Source organism: Boleophthalmus pectinirostris, unplaced genomic scaffold, assembly GCF_026225935.1.
Source record: "Boleophthalmus pectinirostris isolate CB_2022bp ecotype Guang Dong unplaced genomic scaffold, ASM2622593v1 HiC_scaffold_16, whole genome shotgun sequence".
In the NCBI taxonomy this organism is placed as follows: Eukaryota; Metazoa; Chordata; class Actinopteri; order Gobiiformes; family Gobiidae; genus Boleophthalmus; species Boleophthalmus pectinirostris.
This window is the reverse complement of record NW_026571095.1, coordinates 1,183,478-1,209,057: the sequence shown is the minus strand read 5'-3', so window position 1 is coordinate 1,209,057 and position 25,580 is coordinate 1,183,478. Positions and strand designations below refer to the sequence as shown.

The 25,580-nt window shown below is 41.3% G+C and overlaps 1 protein-coding gene across 1 annotated transcript in view; it reads left to right on the top strand.

Annotated features, from left to right (window-relative positions):
* atp1a2a (ATPase Na+/K+ transporting subunit alpha 2a) overlaps positions 1-25,580 on the top strand; it is a 350,773-nt gene that overhangs the window by 66,103 nt on the left and 259,090 nt on the right. Inside the window, exons 4-6 of the mRNA XM_055151513.1 lie at positions 3,278-3,481; positions 18,347-18,460; positions 19,710-19,844. Coding sequence (XP_055007488.1) covers positions 3,278-3,481; positions 18,347-18,460; positions 19,710-19,844 — 453 coding nt within the window. The remainder of the gene's footprint in view (positions 1-3,277; positions 3,482-18,346; positions 18,461-19,709; positions 19,845-25,580) is intronic.

Genomic DNA, 25,580 nt, shown 5'->3' with positions numbered 1-25,580 from the left:
ACACTTTCGGGCCATTTAACGTTCACACAGGAGATCGCATACAAGTCACATTTAAAGGTTGTATAGAGGATTTTCCAAGGAACGAGAAATCCAGCAACTGTTTGTCCTTTTTCAAATGTTGCGCATGCGTTAAACCACCCCCCCTCCCCTACAGCTCCTACGTAGAAACGCCTCCTCCCGCCTCCTCCTTACGCCAGAAACAGGTTTGTTTACAGCCGGTGAGCTGCACATGACTTGTAAACAACTAACTACAGTGTTGGTTAGACAAGACGGAGAAGTGAGGAGTGGGGAGAAAAGCGGAGCAGGGAAAGAGGAGAGGAGAGAGGAGAGGAGAGGAGAGAGGAGAGAGGGAGAGAGGAGAAGAGGAGAGGGGAGCGGTGCGCGGAGATTCCGTGCCCGGAGAAGTGAGGAGCAGGGGGAAGAGCGGAACGGGCAGCGGGGAGAGGAGCAGGAAAGGGGTGCAGAGAAGAGTTGCGCGGAGATTCAGTGCGAATGAACTAGCTACAACACGCAGCAGCAAGCGGACTCTTTCTTTGCCTTGAAAATTACGTTTTCAGACATAGGATATCGCTTTCGTGTCCTGAAAAACGTTTGACTAGCTCTTGGAAATAAAGTATGTTTTCATAATAAGCAGAAGTTTCCTGTCCAGGAGTAATTTGGCGACCAGTGCGTCAGTCTTTAGACCCTGCGTCTGCTTCAGTTGCGCCATCGCTGGAATGAATCTCCAAGAATCACCTTAGTTTGGCTTCGCTGCTTTTCCCCTTGTCTTCTTCTTTCAGCGACCTCAAAAACGGACTTTCTTTTGCGGCGAACTGCTCCTGGATTCTTGTCGCCATTGCAACAAACTTTGTGCAAACTGCGAGGAAGATATAGGTCAAAAAAAGCCGCTAAGAACTGTTGCGTTGGTGGAGTAAACAGCGTCTGTGCATCTTGCGTCTGTGGACTGTGTGACAGTCGTACGTAAACCACGTACCGGCGGCGCGCAGGCAAGTCAGTTACACTAGAAACGTAGGGAGTTTGATTGACAGCCTGTCAGCTAACAGATAACGAGGCAGTGTCGTTATCTATTGGCAAATGTTTATCTGGCCCCACCACGTCCAGAGTTGATGAATTTTTATTCTCTTTTTTTTTTGGTCATCATAATTACAAGGCTACTGCATCTCTATAATGCTATCATTGACAATTTGAAACAAAAAAAAATCCTCCATACAACCTTTAAATGGAAAAAACGGATTTCACAAAAAAATCCGAATTTAGCATTAAGCTCTGCAATCTGAATGTAGCCAAAAAGGGTGAATGTTGACTCCTTTCATTTAACTGTGTTTATCAGCACAGCGGATGCGCGTGTAGCCTGAAAGCGCCGCTGTCTGTGTGACTAATATGAAGCCGCAACAAGAGCTAGGGCCACTGTCAGAGTGACAAAACACGTCACGATGCCAAATCAACACTGTTGAGCGGGACACATCTCAAGTGCACGTCTCAAATGCAGCGAGCGCGCAAACGATGAGAAGAAATGTCTCAAACCCCAGCAGCCGATATAAACCCAAACCGAGTGACAGAACTAGCCCTGCCCCCAGGAGAGCCCGAAATCCACTGAAATCCAACAAGACACCGACACGATACCAGACAGAACAGAGGCTCCCTCGTAGCGAAATACCATCCTGTGTCGCGGGATAATATGAACTTTTAAATGACCAAAATGACTAGACTCACAGCAGCAGCCACAGAGAGAGTGGCCACTATACCAATGTAAGTCAGTGACTAAAATCACTTTGAAGAGCAATTTTGTTACAGACACTTAATAATCAATTGTATTTATTGCTTTGGTTGTGTTTGGTTCAACAATGGTTTATTCAAGTGCATTTTTGTGAACAAGTCTTTGCTGTGAGCCAGATACATTAGCCTAGTCCCATGTTCACAAGTCTGTTTTATTTAGGCCTATTGTTTTTGGTTGTCTTACAGTTCCTGTGTTAAATGTTCTTTAGAAAGTAAAGTTTATGGATCTTTGAAAGGGTGTATTTGCATTTTTATTCCAATGTCATTATAATAGTTGCAATTGGTCTCAAAATGTCAATATTGTTGTTTATCGCAATAAATTCTTGGTCAATTAATCGCCCAGCAAAATCTGTTATCGTTGCAGGCCTACTGTTAACTGGAAAACTATTGCTTCATGACATCAGGGTCCGGTCAAGTGGTAATGGAGGGAAACAGGGGCAGATTTTTGACATTCAAATGTCTCTTATTCAGAAACTAGAGGGACTATTGAAATAAGTAAAGTATCAGAATGTAGGAAAGAGTTACACTCCAACAGGGTAAAGTTAAACCTGTGATATTCTTTCAAGTTGTTGACAAAAAATTTAAAAACTCATGTTGGTAACGGAGGGAATGAAATATGCAGCACTTTTTGGGCAATAAATCCAAACAGTGATAACTCTTGGTTCTCACTTCCATATCCTTAACAAACTGGTTTGAATATTTGCTTCATATAGTTTTCTACCATATGGTACAAGATTAGGTTGAAAAACCTCTTACTTTTTGACTCATGAGATTTTTTTTTATTAAGAAAGGTCATGGTAACGGAGGGAAAAGTAACAGAGGGAAAATTGTGCAAACAAGTAGAAGGTGCAGGATTTTACATCATTTGTCGCTTTTTTCTTCAGAATACTTTAATATTACTTCAAAATGAAAGGAAACTATTTCTATAAAATATTTCAGTCCTTCCAAGCAAATTTTTATCATTTTAAATAATAATAAAAAAAAATCATGTACCTTCATCAACAGCTCAAAGATGGAATAACACAAGATATGATGAAATACATCCATTTATTGACATGATTTGCAGGTCTTTGAAATTTGGGAAATAATTTTTGTTCCATGTTTCATACATGGTCTGTTTAAAACATATGGAACTTTAGAACCAAAAATGGTACAGAAAAAAGGTCAACAGTTTCATAAACTAGAGTACATATGTATCTGTTCAATACATTTTTATATCAGATGCATTAACTTGAATTTTTGGCCTTGCTGTTTACTTCTGCTTGATCGGGACCATCACAAGGTGGATCAGAGCATTTTGAGCTTTGGAGATGTAGACAGAATAATAAAGAGTTACTCAAACATGTGAATGAAACAAAACACAATTCCAGGTCTATTTTTGAGAAGGAAACAACATTATAACACTGCTTAAACCTCACAAGAGTCCATTTTGTGTAATATAGTCTCTTTAAACATTTGTGACTTTTAGGATTTTTACTTATAACTTTGTTCTTTCCTCCAGGGTCTGACCAATGCCAAAGCGGCCGAGGTTCTGGCTCGTGACGGGCCTAACGCGCTGACCCCGCCCCCCACCACCCCCGAGTGGGTGAAGTTCTGCAGACAGCTGTTCGGGGGCTTCTCCATCCTCCTCTGGATCGGAGCCATCCTCTGCTTCTTCGCCTACAGCATCCAGGTCGGGACGGAGGACGAACCCGTCAATGACAACGTAAGAACACACACACGCACACGCACACACACACGCACACACACACACACACACACACGCACACACACACACACACACACACACACACACGCACACACACACACACATACACTTGTTTAAACTTAATTTATCCAAAAGGGAAATTATTTGGACACATCGAATATATCATAATAACAAAGAGAAGAAATATAAATCATAATAACACATTCAAAAAAAGTAGCAGGAGTATTATCTATTACATCAAGGTGAGTTGTTGTACAGTTGTAGGGAGTATTATCTGTTACATAAGGGTGAGTTGTTGTACAGTTGTAGGGAGTATTATCTGTTACATAATAGTGAGTTGTTGCGCAGTTGTAGGGAGTATTATCTGTTACATAATGGTGAGTTGTTGTACAGTTGTAGGGAGTATTATCTGTTCTATAAGGGTGAGTTGTACAGTTGTAGGGAGTATTATCTGTTACATAAAGGTGAGTTGTTGTACAGTTGTAGGGAGTATTATCTGTTACATAAGGGTTAGTTGTTGTACAGTTGTAGGGAGTATTATCTGTTACATAAGGGTGAGTTGTACAGTTGTAGGGAGTATTATCTGTTACATAAGGGTGAGTTGTTGTACAGTTGTAGGGAGTATTATCTGTTACATAAGGGTGAGTTGTTGTACAGTTGTAGGGAGTATTATCTGTTACATAAGGTGAGTTGTTGTACAGTTGTAGGGAGTATTATCTGTTACATAAGGGTGAGTTGTTGTACAGTTGTAGGGAGTATTATCTGTTACATAACGGTGAGTTGTTGTGCAGTTGTAAGGAGTATTATCTGTTACATAATGGTGAATTGTTGTACAGTTGTAGGGAGTATTATCTGTTCCATAAGTGTGAGTTGTTGTACAGTTGTAGGGAGTATTATCTGTTCTATAAGGGTGAGTTGTACAGTTGTAGGGAGTATTATCTGTTACATAAAGGTGAGTTGTTGTGCAGTTGTAGGGAGTATTATCCGTTTCATATAAGAGGGTGAGTTATTGTACAGTTGTAGGGAGTATTATCTGTTCCATAAGTGTGAGTTGTTGTACAGTTGTAGGGAGTATTATCTGGTACATTTACTTTTAAATTGTATTTAATTGCACTGAAGAACATGTGATCTCACTGTGAGCTTGCCCCTCCACAAACCTGACTCTTATTTGGCCATGAAAAATGTTCCCAAGTATGGCCTTAACTTTGTACTTCCATGGATTCATGCAGGTGATGTGCCAAATCCAGAAAGTTACATAGTGCTGCTTTAAAATAAATAAAAACAAATAAATAAATAAATAAATCAACTTTTCAGAGCTTTTAGCCTTGTTGGAATTGTTTCTTTTTCCTTCAGTTTGTATCTAGAGTGATTCCTGCACGTCTGAATAATCTTTACTTCTCCTGGATTCAAGACGTCATTGCTCAGAAAATTCCCGCTTTCCCCTACCCCCTGTCCCCGCCCCCTTCTCTGTGCTCGTGTCAGAGTTTGTTTTCAGCTCTTCAGGTCATGTCCAGCTGCTCCGATCACGTTAGGGTCCAATTAAAAAAGGGACTTATTTGATTATCGTTTCGGAAGAACGTGAACCTCTTGAAGCTCTGGGAACGGACACGACCAGTTTGGACAAATCAGGACAAATTGAATAAAAAAAAATAAAAAAATAAAAACTTAACTGGGTCTACACTCCACTTACTCTAGCTCTCTATAACTCTCTATCCTCCTCCTCTCTCTCATCTCCTTCTCTCTTCTCCTCCTCTCATATCCATCGCACTCCTTTTCCACTCCATCTCATCCCCCTCTCTCTCCCTCACCCCTCTTCCTCTCTTTTTCACCTCTTTTCTCTCCTTCTTTCCTGTATCCTCCTCTCTCTCTCTCTCTCTCTCCCTGATCTCTCTTTCCCTCTTTTATTCTCCCTTCCCCTCTCTCTGCCTCTTTTATTCTCTGTTCCTCTCTCTCCCTTTCCCTCTTTTATTCTCTCTCCTTCTTTCTTTCTTTCTCTCCCTCTCTCCTTCTTTCCCTCTTGTATTCCCCCTCTCTTTCTTTCTCTCTTATATTCTCTCCCTCTCCCACTCTTATTCTCCCTCCTCTCTCTCCTCTTTATTCTTTCCCTCTTCTCTTTCCCTCTCTTTCTCTCTCCCCTCTCTTTTTCCCTCTTTTATTCTCTCTCTTCTCTCTCTTTTCTCTCTCCTCTCCCTCTTTTATTCTCTCTCTCTCCTCTCTTTTATTATTTCCCTCTCTTCTCTCTCTCTCTCTTTTTTCCTCTCCCCCTCTCTCCCTCTTTTATTCTCTCTCCTCTCTTTCCCTTCTCTATTCTCCCTCTCCCCCTCCCTCTTTATCTCCCTCTCTCTCTCCCTCTCTATTCTCTCCTCTCTCTCCCTCTTTTATTCTCTCCTCTCTCTCCCTCTTCTTATCTTCTCTCTCTCCTCTCCCCCTCTCTCTCTCCCTCTTTTATCCCATGCTACTCTCTCTCTTTTCCTTTTCTCTCTCTCCCTCTCTTACCCCCCTCTCCCTCTCTCTTTCTCTCTCCCACTCTTTCTTTCCCTCTTTTTTATTCCCTCTCTCCCCTTCTTTCTCTCTCGTTCCATTCCTCTCTTATTCCCCCTCTCTCTCCATTTTTCCTCTCTCCCTCATTTATTCTTTCTCCCCCTCTCTCTCCTTCATTTATTCTCTTTCCCCATCTCCCTCTTCCTCTCTTTTTCTCTCTCTCCCCTCTTTCTTATCTCCCATCTCTCCCTCCCTGGTCTCTCTTTCACTTTTTTGTTCTCCCTCCCTCCCCTCTCTCTCTCCCTCTTTTATTCTCTGCCTCCTCTCTCTTTCCCTTTTATTCTCCCAGCCCTCACTTTTTTATTCTCTCTCTCTCCTTCCCCCTCTCTCTCCCTCTTTTATTCTCTGCCTCCTCTCTCTTTCTCTCTCTCCTTCTCTCCCTCTTATATTCCCTCTCTCTCCCACTCTTATTCTCTCCCCTCCTCTCGCTCCCTCTTTTATTCTCTTTCCCCGTCTCTCTCTTCCTCTCTTTTTCTCTCTCCCCTCTCTTTCTTTCCCTCTTTTATTCCCTCTCTTTCTCCCTTTCTCCTCTCCTCTCTCTTTCCCTCTCTTTCTCTCTCACATCTTTGTTTCCCTCTTTTATTCTCCCTCCCCTCTCTCTCCTCATTTATTCTCTTTGACCATCTCCTTCTCCCTCTCTCTTTCTCTCTTTTATTCCCTCTCTCTCCCTCTTTTATTCTCTGCTCCTCTTTTCCTTTCCCTCTTTTATTCTCCCCCCGTCTTATACTCTCTCTCTCCTTCCCCCTCTCTCTCCCTCTTTTACTCCATGCTCTGCTCTTTCCTTCTCTCTCTCCCTCTCTTACCCCCGCTCCCTTTCCCTCTTTTATTCCCTCTCTCTTTCTCCCTTTCTCCTCTCCTCTCACTCTCTCCCTCTTTTATTCTCCCTCTCCCCCTCTGTCTTATGCTCTCTCTCTCCTTCCCCCTCTCTCTCCCTCTTTTATTCTCCCTCTCCCCCTCTGTCTTATGCTCTCTCTCTCCTTCCCCCTCTCTCTCCCTCTTTTACTCCATGCTCTGCTCTCTCTTTCCTTTTCTTTCTCCCTCTCTTACCCCCCTCTCCTTCTCTCTTTCTCTCTCCCCCTCTTTCTTTCCCTCTCCTATTCCCCCTTTATCCTCCCTTTTCCTCTCTCCCTCTTTTATTCTTTCTCTCCCTGATTTATTCTCTTTCCTCGTCTCTCTTTCTCTTTTATTCCCTCTCTCTCTCCCTCTTTTATTCTCTGCCCCTCTATCTCTTTCCCTGTCTCTCCTCTGTCTTTCTCTCTCTCTTTCCCTCTCTTATTCCCTCTCTCCTCTCCTCCTTTTCTTTTCTTTTTTTCTTCTTCTTCTCTCTCTAATCCTGGGTGATTTGATGTGAGTGCAGCTGATGCTCCACTGAACCTCTTTAGCCTCTGCTCGCCACATTACGCCTTTAGAACGGGACCACTCGTTTACCATGGAAATACTCTCCTCTATCGCTCCTCTCGTTTCTCTCCTCTCCTCCCCCTCTCTCCTCCTGGTCTCTGTCTCTCTTCTCTATTCATCCTGTTATTCCTCCCTTTCCAATATTCCTCATCGCTCTTTTTCTCCATCCCTCTCTTTGACTCCCCATCTCTCTCTCTTCTTTTCTCTTCTATTCCCTCTCTGTTTTCTTTTTCTGCATCCTCCTCTTTCTCTCGCTCTCTCCTTTCATTATCCCTCTCTCTCTGCCTCTTATTTCTCTCTATGCCCCCTGTCTCTTTCTGTCCTCTCTCTCTCTGTCTGCCCATCTCTCTCTTCTCTCTACCTCCCCCATCTCTCGCTTCTCTCCCTTCATCCCCCCTGCTCTCTCTCTCTCTCTCTCTCCTTCTACCTCACACTCTCTCTCCTTACATTATCCATCTCTCTTTACATTATCCTTCTCTTTTACATTATCTCTCTTACATTATCCTTCTCTTATATTATCCTTCTCTTCTTACATTGTTCTCTTCTTACATTATCCATTTCTCCTTACTAGAGCCCGACCGATATATCGGTTGGCTGATATTATCGGCCGATATGGGCACCTGGACCAATATCGGGTCTGATATGGGCCGATATTTCAGGTGGGCATGTTATACCTCATTATCAGTGTTGGGGAGTAACAGATTACATGTACCAGAGTTACGTAATCAGAGTACAAATTATGAGTAACTGTATTCAGTTATAGTTACTGTTTCAATGAGTGGTAATCGGATTACAATTACTTTGTTGAAATAAATGGATTACATGGAGGTATTTTCCTGTTTTCACATTTTGGGCTATTCCGATTTTTTTTGTTTTGTTTTGTTTGATAATTCCACTCATTGCCGAACACCAAACCAGGTCTAAACCAGTTCTATCCCTGGGTCTAAAACCAGGTCTAAACCAGGTCTAAACCAGGTCTAGGTCTAAACCAGGACTAAAACCAGGTATAAACCAGGTCCAAACCAGATCTAAACCTGGTCTAAACCAGGACTAAAACAGGATTTAACAGGACTAAATCCTGCTGTGTGGACCGTGTCTCCTCTTCTTCTATCAATAATATTTTTAATACGGTTCAGGAAAGTCTGGGCTTTTTATTTTCTTTTAGCAGATAAAACATCTTATGTGAAAATATCCGAGTCTTTGCTTCTCTACAGCAAATCAAGTAATCCAAAGTATTCAGATTACGTTACTCACTTTAAGTAATTTAATGGATTATATCGGCTATCGGCAGCTCCAACTCCCATTTTATTGGTATCATATCGGCCACAAAAAAAATCCTTCTCTTTTCTTACATTATTAATCTCTCCTTACATTATCCTCTTCTTTTCTTACATTATCCCTCTCTTCTAACATTATCCTTCTCTTACATTATCCTACTCTCTTAGTTTCCTTTTTTCCTTACATGATCTTTCTCTTCTAACATTATCCTTCTCTCTTTACATTATCCTTCTCCGTTGTGTTTGTGTGGTCCCGTTCAGTGTGTTTTAAAGAGCTCAGACGTGTGTGTTTATCAGGCGTCTGTGTTTGTGGCTCTCCTGCTGGAGTTCTGTCTGCTCTGGAGCTGAGGAGGAGCTTTACTTAAACACGTTCATGATGTGGACAGATGTGCTGCTTAAATCTGTGCAGACGTCCAGACGAGGAGAACGATGAAGAGCGCCCGAAAACAGCACAAACGTTTTACACCTTTTCTCACGATGGAGCTTTTTGAACTAGACGAACACAATCACACTAAACACAATCACACTATGGGGCCTATACTGTGCCTGTACTATGCTCTTCAAACCTCCAAACATGCTCGGTCCATATACTGTTGCAGTGGCCTTGGGCAAAGCACTCAACCCGCCTTTGCTTCTTGTTTCTACATCATCATTCCTATAGAAAGGGGCTGATCCTTTAAATACATTCCACACTTGATGTTCCAGAGTCTGTTTGAGTGGATGTGTGAGAGTTTCCCTGATGTGAAGCCTCTGAGTGCTTTAGAAATGTGATGTACGGAAGTAATGTGCTTGAGTGAGGTTGAACCAGTGACCCCGTGGTCACTGGTTCAATGCTTAACCCACTTCACTTCTGACCCTGTAACAAGATCAAACGGAGAATCCTGCTGCTTATTTCCGATGTGCCTCTGATGTTTGAGAGCGAGTCCTCCATTTGGACACAACAAAGTCTTATTTTATCTTTTGATTTGATTAAGAATTCTGCATTATGTCTCATTGAGAGTAAACAGCAGCCTGCTATACTAATGCACTCACCCAGATGAACCCGTGTGCCTCTGCGCAGCCTTTTGTTGTTTCAGCTAATGCTTTTTCATCAACATCTGAAAGATAGAGCTCGCTGCTAATCAGCTGTGTGGTAAGCATGGAGTATATACAGAAGTGGACTAAGTGTCACCCAGAGAGTTCAGCTCCAGTCAAATGAAGCTCATGAGGCTGGCAGTTACAGGGGAGAATATGGAGCCAGACTCTATATTATGAGGATTACATATTATATTTTAACAGGCAAGAAAACAAAACAGAACACCAGGATCATATAAGGCAGGTTAGTACGAACATTTTAGGACCAAAATGATGAGGCTCACAGCTCACAGAGAGGGGCCATGATATTCCAATGTAACTCAATAGGAGCCGGAATCACCTGCATGCAAACTTCCTATTTGGAATGTGGCGGCTAGTGCTTTAGCTATGTCCACATATATATACAGTCTATTGTGGAAAGTACTTGACACACTTTTTATTTACAGTTGGGTTTCAAAGAAGTTTAACTTAACTTTTAGGACTAAAAGCAAATACATTATGGACATGAGTTATAACAGAGCTAGTTAGTCTCTGTTTGACTTTTACAGAGGGGGGATTATATATATATATATATATATATATATATATATATATATATATATATATATATATATATATATATATATATTTTTGGAGCTTTCACTCAGTGTGGGACTTGTGACCATGAATCTATTAAAATAAGTGGATACAGTGTTGCTGCTTGTAGCTGCCTCGAGTTGATGTAGTGGTCACTCTCTGGAACTACAGGGGGAAAAATCCCATGGACCGAGAGGATTTTTCTCATAGAGGCAGTGTAATCTCAAACTGCTCGTGTTCAGCTGAAAGGGAACTACAACTTTCAAATATGTTGGATTTTGTGGTGATTTTTACCTATTTTTAGATCATAAACTTTTTCTCAGCTCAAAATCCTTCAGTTGTCTTAAAAAAAAACGCTTTATAATCGTTAGCTTCGGCTCCGCTCTGCTCCTCTTGCTCTGATTGGTCAAAGCGATCACGTGATACACGAACCCGCGCTCCGTGAGTGTGTTCACGTGCATTCGTGTGTGCCCGTGGGAGAAAAGAGCACTACTACGCATGCTTGGTTGGTACGTAGCCGGACTAAAGGCGAATCTGGGATCATGCGCCATTGAGCTCGGCCCATTGACTTGAATGGGCGGCCATTTTGGAACCTGGGGGCTTGCCTGTCACCCACACGAGGACCAAAACTCTGCCCTCACTCCTCTGTCGCCTGACCAGCCAAGACCAGACACACTTTTACAACATTCAAACAAGATGAAAGGGTTTAATAGGTTCTGGGTGGTCAGACAAACTCCTCTCCTGTTATTCTATCCATAAAGTCAGAGAGGAGCGAGTATCACAGTATGACACATATCTACCTCCCTGTTTAATCCATGTTTCTGCTGCTGGACTTATTAAGCCATAGATCTGCTGCGCCGCGTGTAAACAAACAGTTCAATATGTTCTGTGTTGGCATTTATTAGCCCCATAGACAGTGTTGGGAAGGTTACTTTTAAAATGTATTCCCTTACAGATTACTGATTACATACCTCAAAATGTAGTGAGTAACGTAATCTGAATACTTTGGATGAGTTGATATTGTCAGGCTTTTTAAAACTACATGAATGCAGCAACCACATCCTGCAAATTCATGTTTGTTTGCTTCAGATTGTCTGTTGAGCCCAAGTCTCCATGAACAGACAGCTGTTTGTTTTATCTGCTAAAAGACGACTAGAATATTATTGATAGAGAAATTATTTTTATATGAGATCACTGCTGCCTGAAATGATGTCCACCTACTGTTAGGTATCATACTGTTTAGTCCTGGTTTTAGTCCTGTTTTAGTCCTAGTTTAGTCCTGGTTTTAGTCCTAGTTTAGTCCTGGTTTTAGTCCTGGTTTAGTCCTGCTTTTAGTCCTGGTTTAGTCCTGGTTTTAGTCCTGGTTTAGTCCTGGTTTTAGTCCTAGTTTAGTCCTGGTTTAGTCCTGGTTTTAGTCCTGTTTTAGTCCTGGTTTTAGTCCTAGTTTAGTCCTGGTTTTAGTCCTAGTTTAGTCCTGATTTTAGTTCTGGTTTAGTCCTAGTTTAGTCCTGGTTTACTCCTAGTTTAGTCCTGGTTTAGTCCTGGCTTAGTCCTGTTTTAGTCCTACTTTAGTCCTGGTTTTAGTCCTAGTTTATTCCTGGTTTTAGTTCTGGTTTAGTCCTGATTTTAGTCCTAGTTTAGTCCTGGTTTTAGTCCTGATTTTAGTCCTGGTTTTAGTCCTGGTTTAGTCCTGGTTTTAGTCCTGATTTTAGTCCTAGTTTAGTCCTGGTTTAGTCCTGGTTTTAGTTCCTGGTTTTAGTCCTGGTTTAGTCCTGGTTTAGTCCTGTTTTAGTCCTAGTTTAGTCCTGCTTTTAGTCCTGTTTTAGTCCTAGTTTAGTCCTAGTTTAGTCCTGGTTTTAGTCCTAGTTTAGTCCTGGTTTTAGTCCTAGTTTAGTCCTGATTTTAGTTCTGGTTTAGTCCTAGTTTAGTCCTGGTTTACTCCTAGTTTAGTCCTGGTTTAGTCCTGGCTTAGTCCTGGTTTAGTCCTACTTTAGTCCTGGTTTTAGTCCTAGTATATTCCTGGTTTTAGTTCTGGTTTAGTCCTGGTTTTAGTCCTAGTTTAGTCCTGGTTTTAGTCCTGATTTTAGTCCTAGTTTAGTCCTGGTTTAGTCCTGTTTTAGTCCTAGTTTAGTCCTGGTTTTAATTGTAGTTTAGTCCTGGTTTTAGTCCTAGTTTAGTCCTGGTTTAGTCCTGGTTTTAGTCCTGGTTTAGTCCTGATTTTAGTCCTGGTTTTAGTCCTGATTTTTAGTCCTGATTTTAGTCCTGGTTTAGTCCTTGTTTTAGTCCTGGTTTAGCCCAAAATGTGAAAACAGGAAAATACCACCATGTAATCCATTTATTTCAACAAAGTAACTGTAATCCAATTACCACTCACTGAAACAGCAACTGTAACTGAATACAGATACTCTAACTATAATTTGTACTCTGATTATGTAACTCCAGTACATGTAATCTGTTACTCCCCAACACTGACCATAGAAGACCCCCTCTTTAAACCTTTTACTAAACACGTGACATTTTCAAAAACTGTGTGAGAAAAAATGTCATTCTGGAAGTGGTGGAAGTGTTGAGTAAGTGTTTTATTAACGCTTATAAAATATCTACAGTAATTACCCTCTAACTAGCATGCTAATCACTTCTTACTAATGTTACCCCTAAAGTTTAGACTCACAGAACAATTTGTGAATGAGTTTACGTGAGGATTATTGGTCCGTGGGGAGGAGAGCTGTACATTCCTCTGCAGTGTCCGTCCCTCTATAGGCTCATACCTCCTGCTGTGAAACTCCCAGGAGCAAAGATAAAACGCAGCCGAGTGTAAAACCGTCCAATCTGCTTTTCTGTCACATCACGACTGCAGCTTCCCCCCAAACAAACTCAAATCTCCGACTATTTTCCTCGAGTTTCACCACCTGCTCACGGCTTTTCATCTCCATCACCAGAACACACGAGTAACACAACGTAACGGAAACTCAGAATCAAAATACGCAACTCCGAATGACTTCAAAACACAACTACAAAGTGCGAGAGGGGCTGTGTTTCCGGGGAAGGCTTTGAAGATGGAGAAAGTTGCTGTGTTGGTTTGTAGGTTTGCAGGGAGCAGCTGTTCACTTGGATGGACGCTGAATGAGGCGTTTAAAGACAGAAATAGCTCGGGAGAATTTAGCGCTTTCGTCTTTCTGAATCCGAGCGGTCGTGCTGTGGTGGAGCAGTCTGCGGTGGGCCTGGTGTGAGCGGGAGACTCTGTTCAGGGTTTAAAGGAGACATGTGCAAAATGGAGGTTTTCAAAGTTTTGAATCATGTTAGAACGGTTTCCAGTCTCATTTATCCTCTCAAAGTTGTATTTAAAGTGATTCAGGCATGTTTCAATCCACTGACCATCTAAAAAAATTGGAATATCATGAAATAGTTCTGTATACATAATACAATAAAAAACAATAATACATAGTGTGAAGCTTTCAAGTAGGGATGTCCTGATCACATATTTTTGCCCCCGAGTCAGATTCCGAGTCCTTTGATTTTGAGTATCTGCCGATACCGAGTCCAGATCCGATACTTCTGTAAAATATTATAAAATGAACTGAGAGCAAAGAATAAGATCCAGGATGTGTGTGTGGGGGATCAGATTGTGTTGATTTCAATGTGTAGTATTTGGTCTGAACTTAGTGTCAAAAATCAAATGTCCAAAACTTTAATTTTATTAACTTTTCAAACCATGAGCCATCATTGTTGAAAATATTGACTTTTGACAGTCTGGTCTTACTTAGTAAACTTAGTAAATTAATGAACTGGACAAAACAGGAACCAGACCAGAATCAGATCAGACCTGAGACTCGACTCTACACAATTTAGAGTTTGTACATTTGATTTATATGGAAGCATGCGCTTTACATTTGAAACATTTAGGCTCATCTATGATATCCAAATAATACAAAATCTTACCAAATAAACAAGCTGACAGAAGTCCCACAGCCTCTCTCCCCCGGCTGCTACCCACAGCGGAGCGCGCGCCACAACATCGGTCCCACTGCTCAATAGACGCTTCATACGCTTTTCCCACCCTCCCCACCAACATGCAAACAAACAGCGCTGTGCGACGACGCCATCGGCTGCACAGGTGTGAACACGGGCCACAGGACCACAGGTAGCAGCGACCGGACACAGCACGGCCCAAAAGTCCCAGCGCGAGTGTGCAGCTAGAACAGCAAGTGCTGGGGCAGGTAGTCGCGCTAACTGGACGTCCCTGAGCAAATCCTGTGTCTCAGAAAAACTGTTGTGTGCTGTGTGTCCTGTGTGTTATATATGTACATTATTTATCCGATACCTGATTGGCACATAACATCCGAGTCCAGATCGAGTCCGCACTAACATGATCACGTGATCGTATCGGGATAACCCTACTTTGAAGTACACGTGGATATGACTTTCTGAAATGTTGAACTCATAGACCTGTAATGATTACAGATTTTACTGGACGATTAATTGATCTAGAAATGATTGCAATAAACAATAATATTGATATTTTTAGACCATTTTCAACTAATATAATGACCATGGAATAAAAATGCAAACACACCCTTTCAAATATCAATAAACTTTTTAAAGAACATTTAACACAGGAACAGCAAGACAACCAAAAACAACAGGCCTAAACTTGTTAAAAAAAATAACCTAATGTAGTCTTACAGTGAGGACTTGTTAACAAAAAAGCACTTGAATAAACCATTGTTGAAGCAAACACAACCAAAGCAATAAACAAAATGGATTATTAAATCTCTGTAACAAAATTACCCTTAAATGTTATTTTAGTAATTGATTTACTTTATTGATTGATTGGAATATTGTGGCTTGTCTCTCTGTACCTGCTGCTATGAGCCTCGTCATTTTGGTCTTGAAGTGTTCGTATTAACCAGAGACACAGGATCCTGTTTCACTATGAGGGAGCCTCTGTCCTGTCTGGTATCGTATCGGTGTCTTGTGGGATTTCAGTGGATATCGGGCTCTCCTGGGAGTGGGGTTAGTTGTGTGGATCAGGTGTGGGTGTATGTCAGTTACTGGGGTTTGAGCCATGTCTTCTCGTTGTTTGCGCGATCGCTGCATTTGACGTGCGTGGGCCGTTGAGACGTGTCCCATTCACTCGTGTTGATTTGGCATCGTGATTTGTTTTGTCACTCGGAGATGAACTGTTTTCTGGTGCTCTGACAGCTTGTTGCAGCTTCATGTTCACTGCACAGACAGCGGCGCTTTCTGCACTCAGGCTGCGCACGCATCCGCTGTGCTGATGAACAAAGTCCGCGCTGACACGTATGTTCAAGCATCATTACGCTAAAAACGAGGAGTCAGTACAGAATGACTGAAGCCTTTTGACATTCAGTCTCAAATAGAAAGGTTATCAGGCTTGTTAAAAGTTATCATATGATTAATTGCTTTATTGATTATCATTACAGGCCTACTTTTTCATGATATTCAAACACTTTTTTCTATTTTTTCTGTATATTCTTCTGTATTCAAGATGTCATTGCGCTAATCTACCTCCATTTTCACCTCCACCAGTACACAACCACTGTTCACCAATTTAATTTTCTTAATCAGTGAAATACGTAGGATTTGACAGCATCACGTAGCCATTAGGGGACAAACAAACACAAAATTCACTGCTCGCTAGTGTCTCTCTTTGTTGCGGTGACATTTATGGCGACATCAGCTCCCACTGGACACTGACGTTTTCTACTTCCAACATCCAATTATTCCAGTCCTTTTATGTCGTTTTAGATGAATATTACAATTTTCAAATGTGCAAATTATGACATTATGATCAGAGATTAAAACTACAACAGACACAAGCACAATAGGTTTTAATCTGCTGTACTGCTGTGTGTCAAAGAGGCACCAGCGTCTTCATATTCTGAGGAAGTTGTCCTTCTACCGTGTAGACAAAACCATCATGACACTGTTCTATAAAACGTTTATGGAATCTGTTTTAATTTTTTCATTGGTCTCATGGTTTGAGAGCTAAAAACAAGAACTCCCTGAATCAGTTGGTTAAACAGGCGAGTGAGATGATTGTCCATCCTCAGAGCCGCCTGGACACTCTGTACTCAAGACAGTTACAGAGGATGTCCCAGAGGATTGTAAAAGACGTGCAGCATCCCCTACACTCAGAGTTTCAGTTGCTTCCCTCTGATCAAAGGCTTTTAGTCCCAAGATCTAGAATGATTTGTTTTAAAAGGAGCTTCATTCCAGCTGCTATAATACATATGAATAAATTGTGATCTATTTTAGTTCTATTTTATTATCTAATTTTAGTACGTTTGTCTTGTGTTTTTATATATATTTAATATTTATTGTGTTTTTAGTCAAACGTGATGGATGAATTTAACTAATTGTTTATGGAACTAACCTACTCGGAGCTGGAGCTGGATCTGTAACACTTTATTTTGTAATTGTGTTTTTATACGTGTGTATTGCACATAATGTGGATGAATGAAATGTGAAATGTGGGACCAGCCTCTCAAATCTGCAAAACAGATTCACCTACGGGTACGAATAAAGCAACTTAACCTAACCTAAAGGGACAGTCTAGAATTTTAGATTGAGGACCTCATTTCCGAGTGAGTCAGAGTGTTGGAGACGTGTGGAGACACTTTTTGAAATATTCCCTCCAGTCCTTGTATTTGCAGAGGTCACTGGTGCTAGACTAGTGCATGTCAATGGCCATAGTTCTCCTGCCACTAAAAACAGTCTTGCTCACTCCACCTGAACAACACCTGAAGGAAATCTATTATTACACCAGACTGTCCACGTAAATGTCTGTGTTGATAGAATAATGTTTGAAATAAAACTAACCTTGCATTGCATGAATCGTTGCATACTGAGGGACTATTTTCTCAGCAGCAGTGGAATTTTACTTTGTCAGTAAGATAGGTGCTAGGTGATATCAGTCCGCCACTGCCGAGCTTTCTATCAGGAAGTACAACTCACTGCTGCTGCTCAGACGGTTGGTTTTACTGTTAAAATTATTCTGTTGACACAGACATTTACATCGACAATCTGGTGTAATAATAGATTTGCTTCGCGTGTTTTGTGGAGTGGGTAAGACTGTTTATATGGCCATTGACATGCGCTACCTTAGCACCTACCCTGATTCATCAGCCGGTTTTACTTCGTAGAAACTGTCTGACCTTGCAACATTAGGATTCGTTTGCTTGATGGTTGACAGCTACTTTTTTATTTAACCAATCGCTGCTGTTTGATCGAGACATATGTAATGTGCCGCTAACGGGGTTAACTGGTATATTAAGCTTTTCCCAAATCCTGTAGGAAGAAGGGCAATAACGTCTTTCTTCTTGATAAAATTCACCAAACATTCTCTTTGTTCTGACTTTAAATCCTTGATCTTGGGAATCGTTGCCAACACAGAATGTTTGTCTTCTTCTACATCCATCTCGACCGCTTTGTTTACTGTTGTGTTGTAGCACAAAAGGGACCCAGACATGGCTTCACAGGTCTTTGCTGATTGACCTTTTCGCAGTCTACAACTTCCAGGGTTCTTGCAAACCATCTAGTGTATTCCGTATCCTGACCTAGTCGCTGGAGAGAAATGAAATTGAGTGGAGGCACTAGATGGCGCCAACCTGGCTACCAGCACCAGTGACCTCTGCAAATATAAGGAATAGATGGAATATTTAAAAAAGTGTCTCCAGATGTTTCCAACACTCTGACTCACTAGGAAATGAGGTGTCCAAAATTCCAGATTGTCCCTTTAAGTTAATATACCTTCTTCTACACTGCACTCAAAGTCATAGATCATTATTCAAACATACAGGTAAGTACATTGATCAAACTCAGAGGCAGAGGTTCTAATGATTGAGTGATACTAGTATTTATTTAAAGTTTCTTAGTGTATTTCTTTTAAAATTGTTTTGTTAATCTATTACATGACATATCTTGTGCTCTGAGTCTAACCCACTTTCTCCCTCTTTCCCTCTTCCTCTCTCAGCTGTACCTGGGCGTGGTCCTCGCCGCTGTGGTCATCATCACCGGATGCTTCTCGTACTTCCAGGAGGCCAAGAGCTCTCGCATCATGGACTCATTCAAGAAGATGGTTCCTCAGGTGAGTGTGGCGCCCCCTGCAGTCTTCGCTCCTCCTCCTCCCCGCGCTCTCCGGCTTCAGTGCAGAACTCATAAACAGACTCGCGCAGATCACATTTTGACGCTAATTTGGCTCTGACTCAACTTGAGGAATCACAAAGAGCGCGCGTTTAGTGATGTTCGCCGACCTCTTCCAGCGCTTCCGTAATTCTTTAATCTGTTGAGTCTAATCTCTCTCCTCTTTCACTTACCTTCTGCCTGTGGCTCCTGCTCCTCTGCTCTGAACTTCCTCGTCTTTCATAGTTTAATGAACACATTTGCAGCTCTCCAGGCTTGACTTTGATACGGAAATAAGAGGTTTTAGACAAGCAAATAAGGGCTTGTTGTGGACGTCTGGTGACAGTTTTATGAAGTGTTTTTGCTCAAAGTTTAAAGCAGGATTTGGCTTTTTTGTGAAATTCATCGAAAAACTTTTGTGAATCAACCCCGGAACTGTCGCTGTTGACCAACATTTCACCCTGAAGTGCCTATGACAGGTTGGACTATTGACAAAAACAGTATCAAACGAAAAAGGTCTCTTATGTGGAAATTGGCTCTAACTTTTGGGAATTTTCTCGAGCATGAAATCTGCAACATATTTTCAACCTATTTTTCGACGTTTCCTCACAAATCGCTTCGTGATTGGTGTAAAACAATGGAGCTTGACGGTGACCGCCCACCCCGTCGGTTTTGGGAGTAAATTTCTCATTCATTTTTCCCACAGACTTTCTGAAAAAAAGAATATTAGAAGTTTGAAAGCTCCGGTCTAATCAGCTATGTGGTAACTACTGACCACAAGACCTATAATTTCATGTAAAATCTGTCTCTGAGACTTTATAAACTGCCAAGATATTAAAGCATTTCGATGAATCTTGGGTTTTAATCTTGTGTGCTTTTTGGATATGGTTATTAGTTAGCGTGTAGTTGGTCAGCTTCTGCAATGACTTTAAACTCTTAATATTTGAATCTTTTAAAAGTCTATGGGAATAATGAATGGAAAATTTTGTTCCGGAACCAGAGCAGACTTTGAAGTGGGCAGGACTGTGGAGCTTCATAATTACATCAGGTACTATCCCAACAAATTGAGTAAAACATTTGAGAACCATAAAAACCAAACACAATATGAACGGGAATCTTTTTACCAACCTTCCAACATGTGCTCCCATCTCCTAAATACTTATACTTATACTGCTACTACTACTACTCTCTTTGTCCTCCCTGTGTACATGCAGCAAGCCCTGGTGATCCGGGAGGGCGAGAAGCTCCAGATCAACGCGGAGCTGGTGGTGCAGGGAGACCTGGTGGAGATCAAGGGAGGAGACAGGATCCCGGCCGACCTCAGGGTCATCTCTTCCAGCGGCTGCAAGGTACAAACCAGGCACCCAAGGGACCCAAGCACCCATGGGACTAGGAGTGTCCAAAAATATCTAAATATCAATTTATCGTATTGTTTAATGTGATGATACAGTATCAATATTGAGGGCTGCTGTGGGTGATATATTATAAAGAGTGTTTTTTGGTATTTTTACTATCAATCAATTAATCAATCAATCAATTTTACTAAATTATTTTGTTACAGCTACAGTTTTGTTGCTTGTTTAGAGGAAGGAAACTCATTTATGCGCCACATTTGAAATATTCACTGTTTTGATGATTAACATGTTTGTGTTTCATATGAACTTTGCACAAGAAGTGGTTTAACAAAGACTTTTAGTATCACAGCCATGATTTAGACTTAATTTTTATTGAACTGTAGCGAATCAATTTGAAATATATCATATTGAACCGAAAGCTCACTGTACCGAGATATACTGTATTTTCCGGGCTATTAGACGCGCTCTTAAGCCTCCAACTCCATCAAAAAACGACTGCGCGCCCCACAATCCAGAGCGCCCCATACACGAATCCACTCGGGTGTCCCAGTACGACTTCAGTAAACTACAAAGCCGCAAACACACACGGAGCAGACAGCGACCGCGCAGCGAAACACACCCACACTCATCACTCCACACAGACGAGGAACGGAACGGAGGAACAAACCGAAAAAGCGAGTGCAATGTGCCACTTCTAGACACGAACTGAACAACTGAGTCACTGTGAACACGCCGACAATCCAGTTGGTCCCAGACAGCACCCTCCCTACACGCCACAACTGAACAAAGCCCAGAGTCACCGTGAACGCCACAAACAAAGTCCCACTGACCCATCCAACTGTTGTGTTTCATCCAGTGAAGGTTATTTGTGAAAAAATTTCAAAAATAGTCCATTCAATGACAGTGCGTTTTATAATCCAGGGCACCCTATAGTGCGGAAAATACGATATATTGTATCATGGCCAATGTGTCGAGGTATGTCTCGTATCAGCAACTTCTTAGTGATACCCAGCCCTACATGGGACCCAAGGGACCCAAACACCCAAGGGACTCAGCACCCAAGGGACCCAAGCACCCATGGGAACAAAACACTCAAGGGACCCAACACACAATACCCAAACACACCCAATACCAAAGCATTCAAGCACCCAAACACATAGTTCAGCTCAAGTTATGTCCTCCAGTGGCTGCAAAATAGGCACCCAAGGGACCCAAACACCCATGGGAGCGAACATATGCGCACACAGCACCCAAGGGACTCTAGCACACTAGGGACCCAAGGAACCCAAACACCAAAGGGACCCAGCACCCAAGGGACCTAAACACACCCAATACCAAAGCATCCAAGCTCCCAAACACATAGCTGACTTCAGAGTTATACCCTCAAGCGGCTGCAAGTGACAAACCAGGCACCCAGCACCCGAGGGACCTAGCACCCAAGGGACACAGGGACCCAAACACCCAAGGGACCCAGCACCCAAGACCCAAACACACCCAAGAGCAAAGCATCCAAGCTCCTAAACACATAACTGACTTCAGAGTTATATCCTCAAGTGGCTGCAAGTGGCAAACCAGGCACCCAGCACCCAAGGGACCAAGCACCCTATGGACCCTGCATCCACGGGACCCATGCGCCCAACGTCCTCACACACCCAGCACGCACCAGAGCATCCAAACACCCAAACCCCCGGCTGACCTGCGCACCATCTCCTCGAACTGCTGCACATTACAGACGGGAGAACCAGCACCCATGGGACCCACTGACTAAACATGTATACACTACTTATACACTTGCCTCTAAACATTCTTTTTTTTTGGCCAATTTTTGTCATGGAGCTTTAAACTTTACACTGCAAAATCCAAACTGTTCGCTAACGAGATAAAAGACATACAGTTCACAACAATTACAATCCTCAATCCTCAACAGACACACACACACACACACATACACACACACACACACACACACACACACACACACACACACACACACACACACACACACAGACTCAGAAACATGTTAATAAAGCAGAGACAGGTTCAGTTCATCTGGGTCTGATCCAAAGTGTGTGTCAGTGCTGAGTCGCCTGCAGCGTCCATGTTGTTTATCAGGTTTTCATCTTCTGTTTATTTCACTTTTTTTTAGATGTCAGGTACAAACTAAATATTTAGCAGAGTTGCAGACTTTTATCACTTATTTATACAACTGTAGCAGCTCTTACAGGAAAAAAATCACCACTGACACTCACACAGTTTTCTCAATCTCACTCATTTGAATTTTTCAAATTTTCTAAAACACCATCTTAACAATATACTGTCAAATCCAGATGTTATACACTCGATTTTGCCTCTTAATTTTGAATGTAGTCACGTCATCTGCAAACCTCCACAGGGTCCCAGCCTCTGTTTCATCCCGAAACTCAGAAGCTCTCTCAGTGCAGCTTCTCTCAGCCCAAACTGGGGAGACCACACATTCATATTTACCCGGGACAGTCCCAGTCTTCTGGCCCAGCAGATTTATCCCAAACCAGTGATTTGTCCCAGTTTTATACACAAGAAATGTCCCAGGAGTCTTTATTTTTAACACATTTTATTCCCGCCAACAGCAACAAGGGGAATACACAGCAAAAACCAATATCTAGCTACATTTAAAGGGCCCATCTCATGCAAAATCAACTTTTCAGAGCTTCCTACCTTCTAAGAGTGATGTGTGGGCCTTGTATTTGTCGCCAAAGTGGTTTTTAGATTGATTCGGCATTTTTTTAAAACAAATTGCAGTGTATTTCTTCCACCCTCCTACGTGACAACAAACTAAAGCTGCTACAACGATGACGCTTTTGACATAGCAGAAAACGCTTCTGACAATTCCCACATGAAAACCTAAACAAAAGCGACAGCATAAGCGTTTATTACTAATCAGTTCAGCTGATGTCGACGCGGTGCTTGCGCTTCGTGCACCTCAAAGTCCTTGTCCGATTCCGGGTCCAACACATGCGGCTGAACGCGCTGCATCACCATGATGAATGATGAGGAAGGGCGGATCACCTAGAGCATACGTCACGTTTGGAGGGCGGAGCCTGTGCTTTCTCAGGACGGGAGGGCGGATGAGCAATAGTCAGTCTTTCATAGGACCAGGACTAGGACTAAAACTAGGACTAAAACCAGGACTAAACCAGGTCTAAAGCAGGACTAAACCAGGACTAAACCAGGTCTAAAGCAGGACTAAACCAGGACTAAACTAGGACTAAACTAGGACTAAACTGCGTCTAAACAATATGACACCAACAGTAGGTGGACATACTTTAAGACAACAGTGATCTCATATAGAAATCATTTCTCTATTAATAATATTTTTAATCTGGTTAAGGAAAGTCTGGGCTTTTTATTGTCTTTTAGCAGATAAAACATCTAATGTGAAGATTTCCTCGTCTTTGCTTCTCTACAGTAAACAAATGTCTGTTCATGGAGACTTGGGCTCAACAGACAATTTGAAGAGAACAAAGTAGTTTTAAAAAACATGACAATATCATGTAATCCAAAGTATTCAGATTACGTTACTCACCTTAAGTACCTTAATGGATTACGTTACAAACTACATTTTGGGGTATGTAATCTGTAATCTGTAGGGGGACACATCTGAAAAGTAACCTTCCCAACACTGAGTAGGGAATGTACCAAACATCCCAACCCGGTGTGTCCCAGGTTTGAATGTTGAAAAAATGGTCACCCAAACCTCCACAAATACAGAGCTACACACAGTCTACTGCACTGGTGAAACAAGTACTCGTTTTTGTTACTAAAGTACGAAAAGAACAAAAAAATACTCAAGTAAATATTAAAATTATCACATGAAAAAATCTTCTTAAGTAAAAGCACTGAAGTATCTGTTTAAAAACATATGTTCAGATCTAATAAAGCTTCAGTGTAGTATTTTTGATAAATATTTGAGATGGATTTTGTTCAATAGAAAGAGCTGAACAGATTATATTTGACTAGCTGTTTTTAATAGTATGTTTTTGTTTGCTTAAATTATGAACATGTTCAGAATAAACCCTCAGACTTTTCAGCAGGTCTCAAACTATCAGGAATACTTTAACTTTTCCGTCCTGTTCAAATATATAGTGGAGTAGAAAAATACAGATACCTGCTCTCAATTGTAGTGAAGTAAAAGTAAAAAGTATCCTCTTTGAAACTGACTCAAGTAAGTACAGATACCTAAAACTAATACTTAAGTAGAGTGCTGTGCTACTTTGTTCCATTGGAGCTCAGGTGTGCTGTCGGAGCCAGAGGGAGGAGAGGAGCTGTAGCCTTAGGGTGAACATCTCTTCACTTTTCACTTCATTTTGATGTCGACTTTTGGGCATTAGCCATAGGAACAGAAAAGTAAACTACACTTTTAGCTCACGGCAAAGACTCTACAAAACCTGATTTAAGAATTTATACGTCTCAACAGAAGTCACATTTGGAGGAAAGCTGCTGAGGCTCTGCTCATGATTCAGTCATTTGATTCGGACAGTGAAGAGAAGAGCCAACACTAAAACTCAATGAGAACTGCAATTCACTTAAATAAGATAAAATAGGGAATATTAAGCCAACAAAATAGGTTTACTTACAGCATTTTATTCACATTTAAAGGTAGTCCATGTAACATTTGTAGTTTGGGGCCTGTCTACCAGTCTACTTATCTCCACACACTGCAAAAAGCAATATCTAGGCAAGTTAAAATGACTTTAATTAAGAAGGTTTTACTTTATTTGAGTCGATTTAACTTGACAAATACAATTATCTACCAATAAAATAAATGTATTTTTTCTTAGTTAACCCTCTCAGGCTCAAATTAAGTTTTAGTAACAAGAAAAATCTGATATTTGGGGAAAATTATCAAATGGGGTAGTAATATACAATCCAAACTTTTTTTTTGAGAGAGACCTTCACATGCAGTGCATTCTGGGATGTTGCAGATTTGGTCCAGTGTGGTAAATTAACACTGAAGACTGAAAATGATATGAATGCTAACTTTATTTGTATACCACTTTTCATAACAATGAAAACATAAAGCAGAGTGTAACAGCTTTACAGTGGCAGAACAACATCACTTTTTCATGTGGTTCTCCAAGAAACAATTTTTATCCTTTATCCTTTGTAAAGCACAAAAGTACTTTGCACTTCTGGCAGGTCGTTTGTGTGTAGCCATTCTTGCACAGTCTGCATCGTCCACGTTTATGAGCATGGATGAAAAAAAAAGCTCCTGAGTAAAAAAGGCTCATAAAATATGGATTTCTAGTAAGTAGGTAATTGACATTTAGTTGTTGCAAATCTGCAACAGGAGAGGGTTAAAGCAACATTAGCTTTTGTTTCTTATATTACATGCAAAAAGTTGTTTTTTTTCTTATGTTAAGTGTGTATTTTCATATTTTAAGTACAAAAAGTCTTGTTCCATTGGTAGATAATTTTACTTAATTGTCAAGACAAATTGACCTAAATCATAATAAAACTTTTCTTCAAGTGGTCTTAACTTGACTAGATTTTATTTTTTGCAGTGCAAGGGCAAGAATGTTCGACAGTATGGAAAAAACATAGTTGTTTGCTGCAGGTTTTCCAATCAGTGGGAGCAGGTAGAGGGTGCTCTTGGAAAAAGGATTAAAACTACAAACACAACGGACTCCAGGCGCTCTAAAGAAGTAAAAATCGCACGAGGAAAAAGATAGTTAAAAAGCCTTTATTTAAATG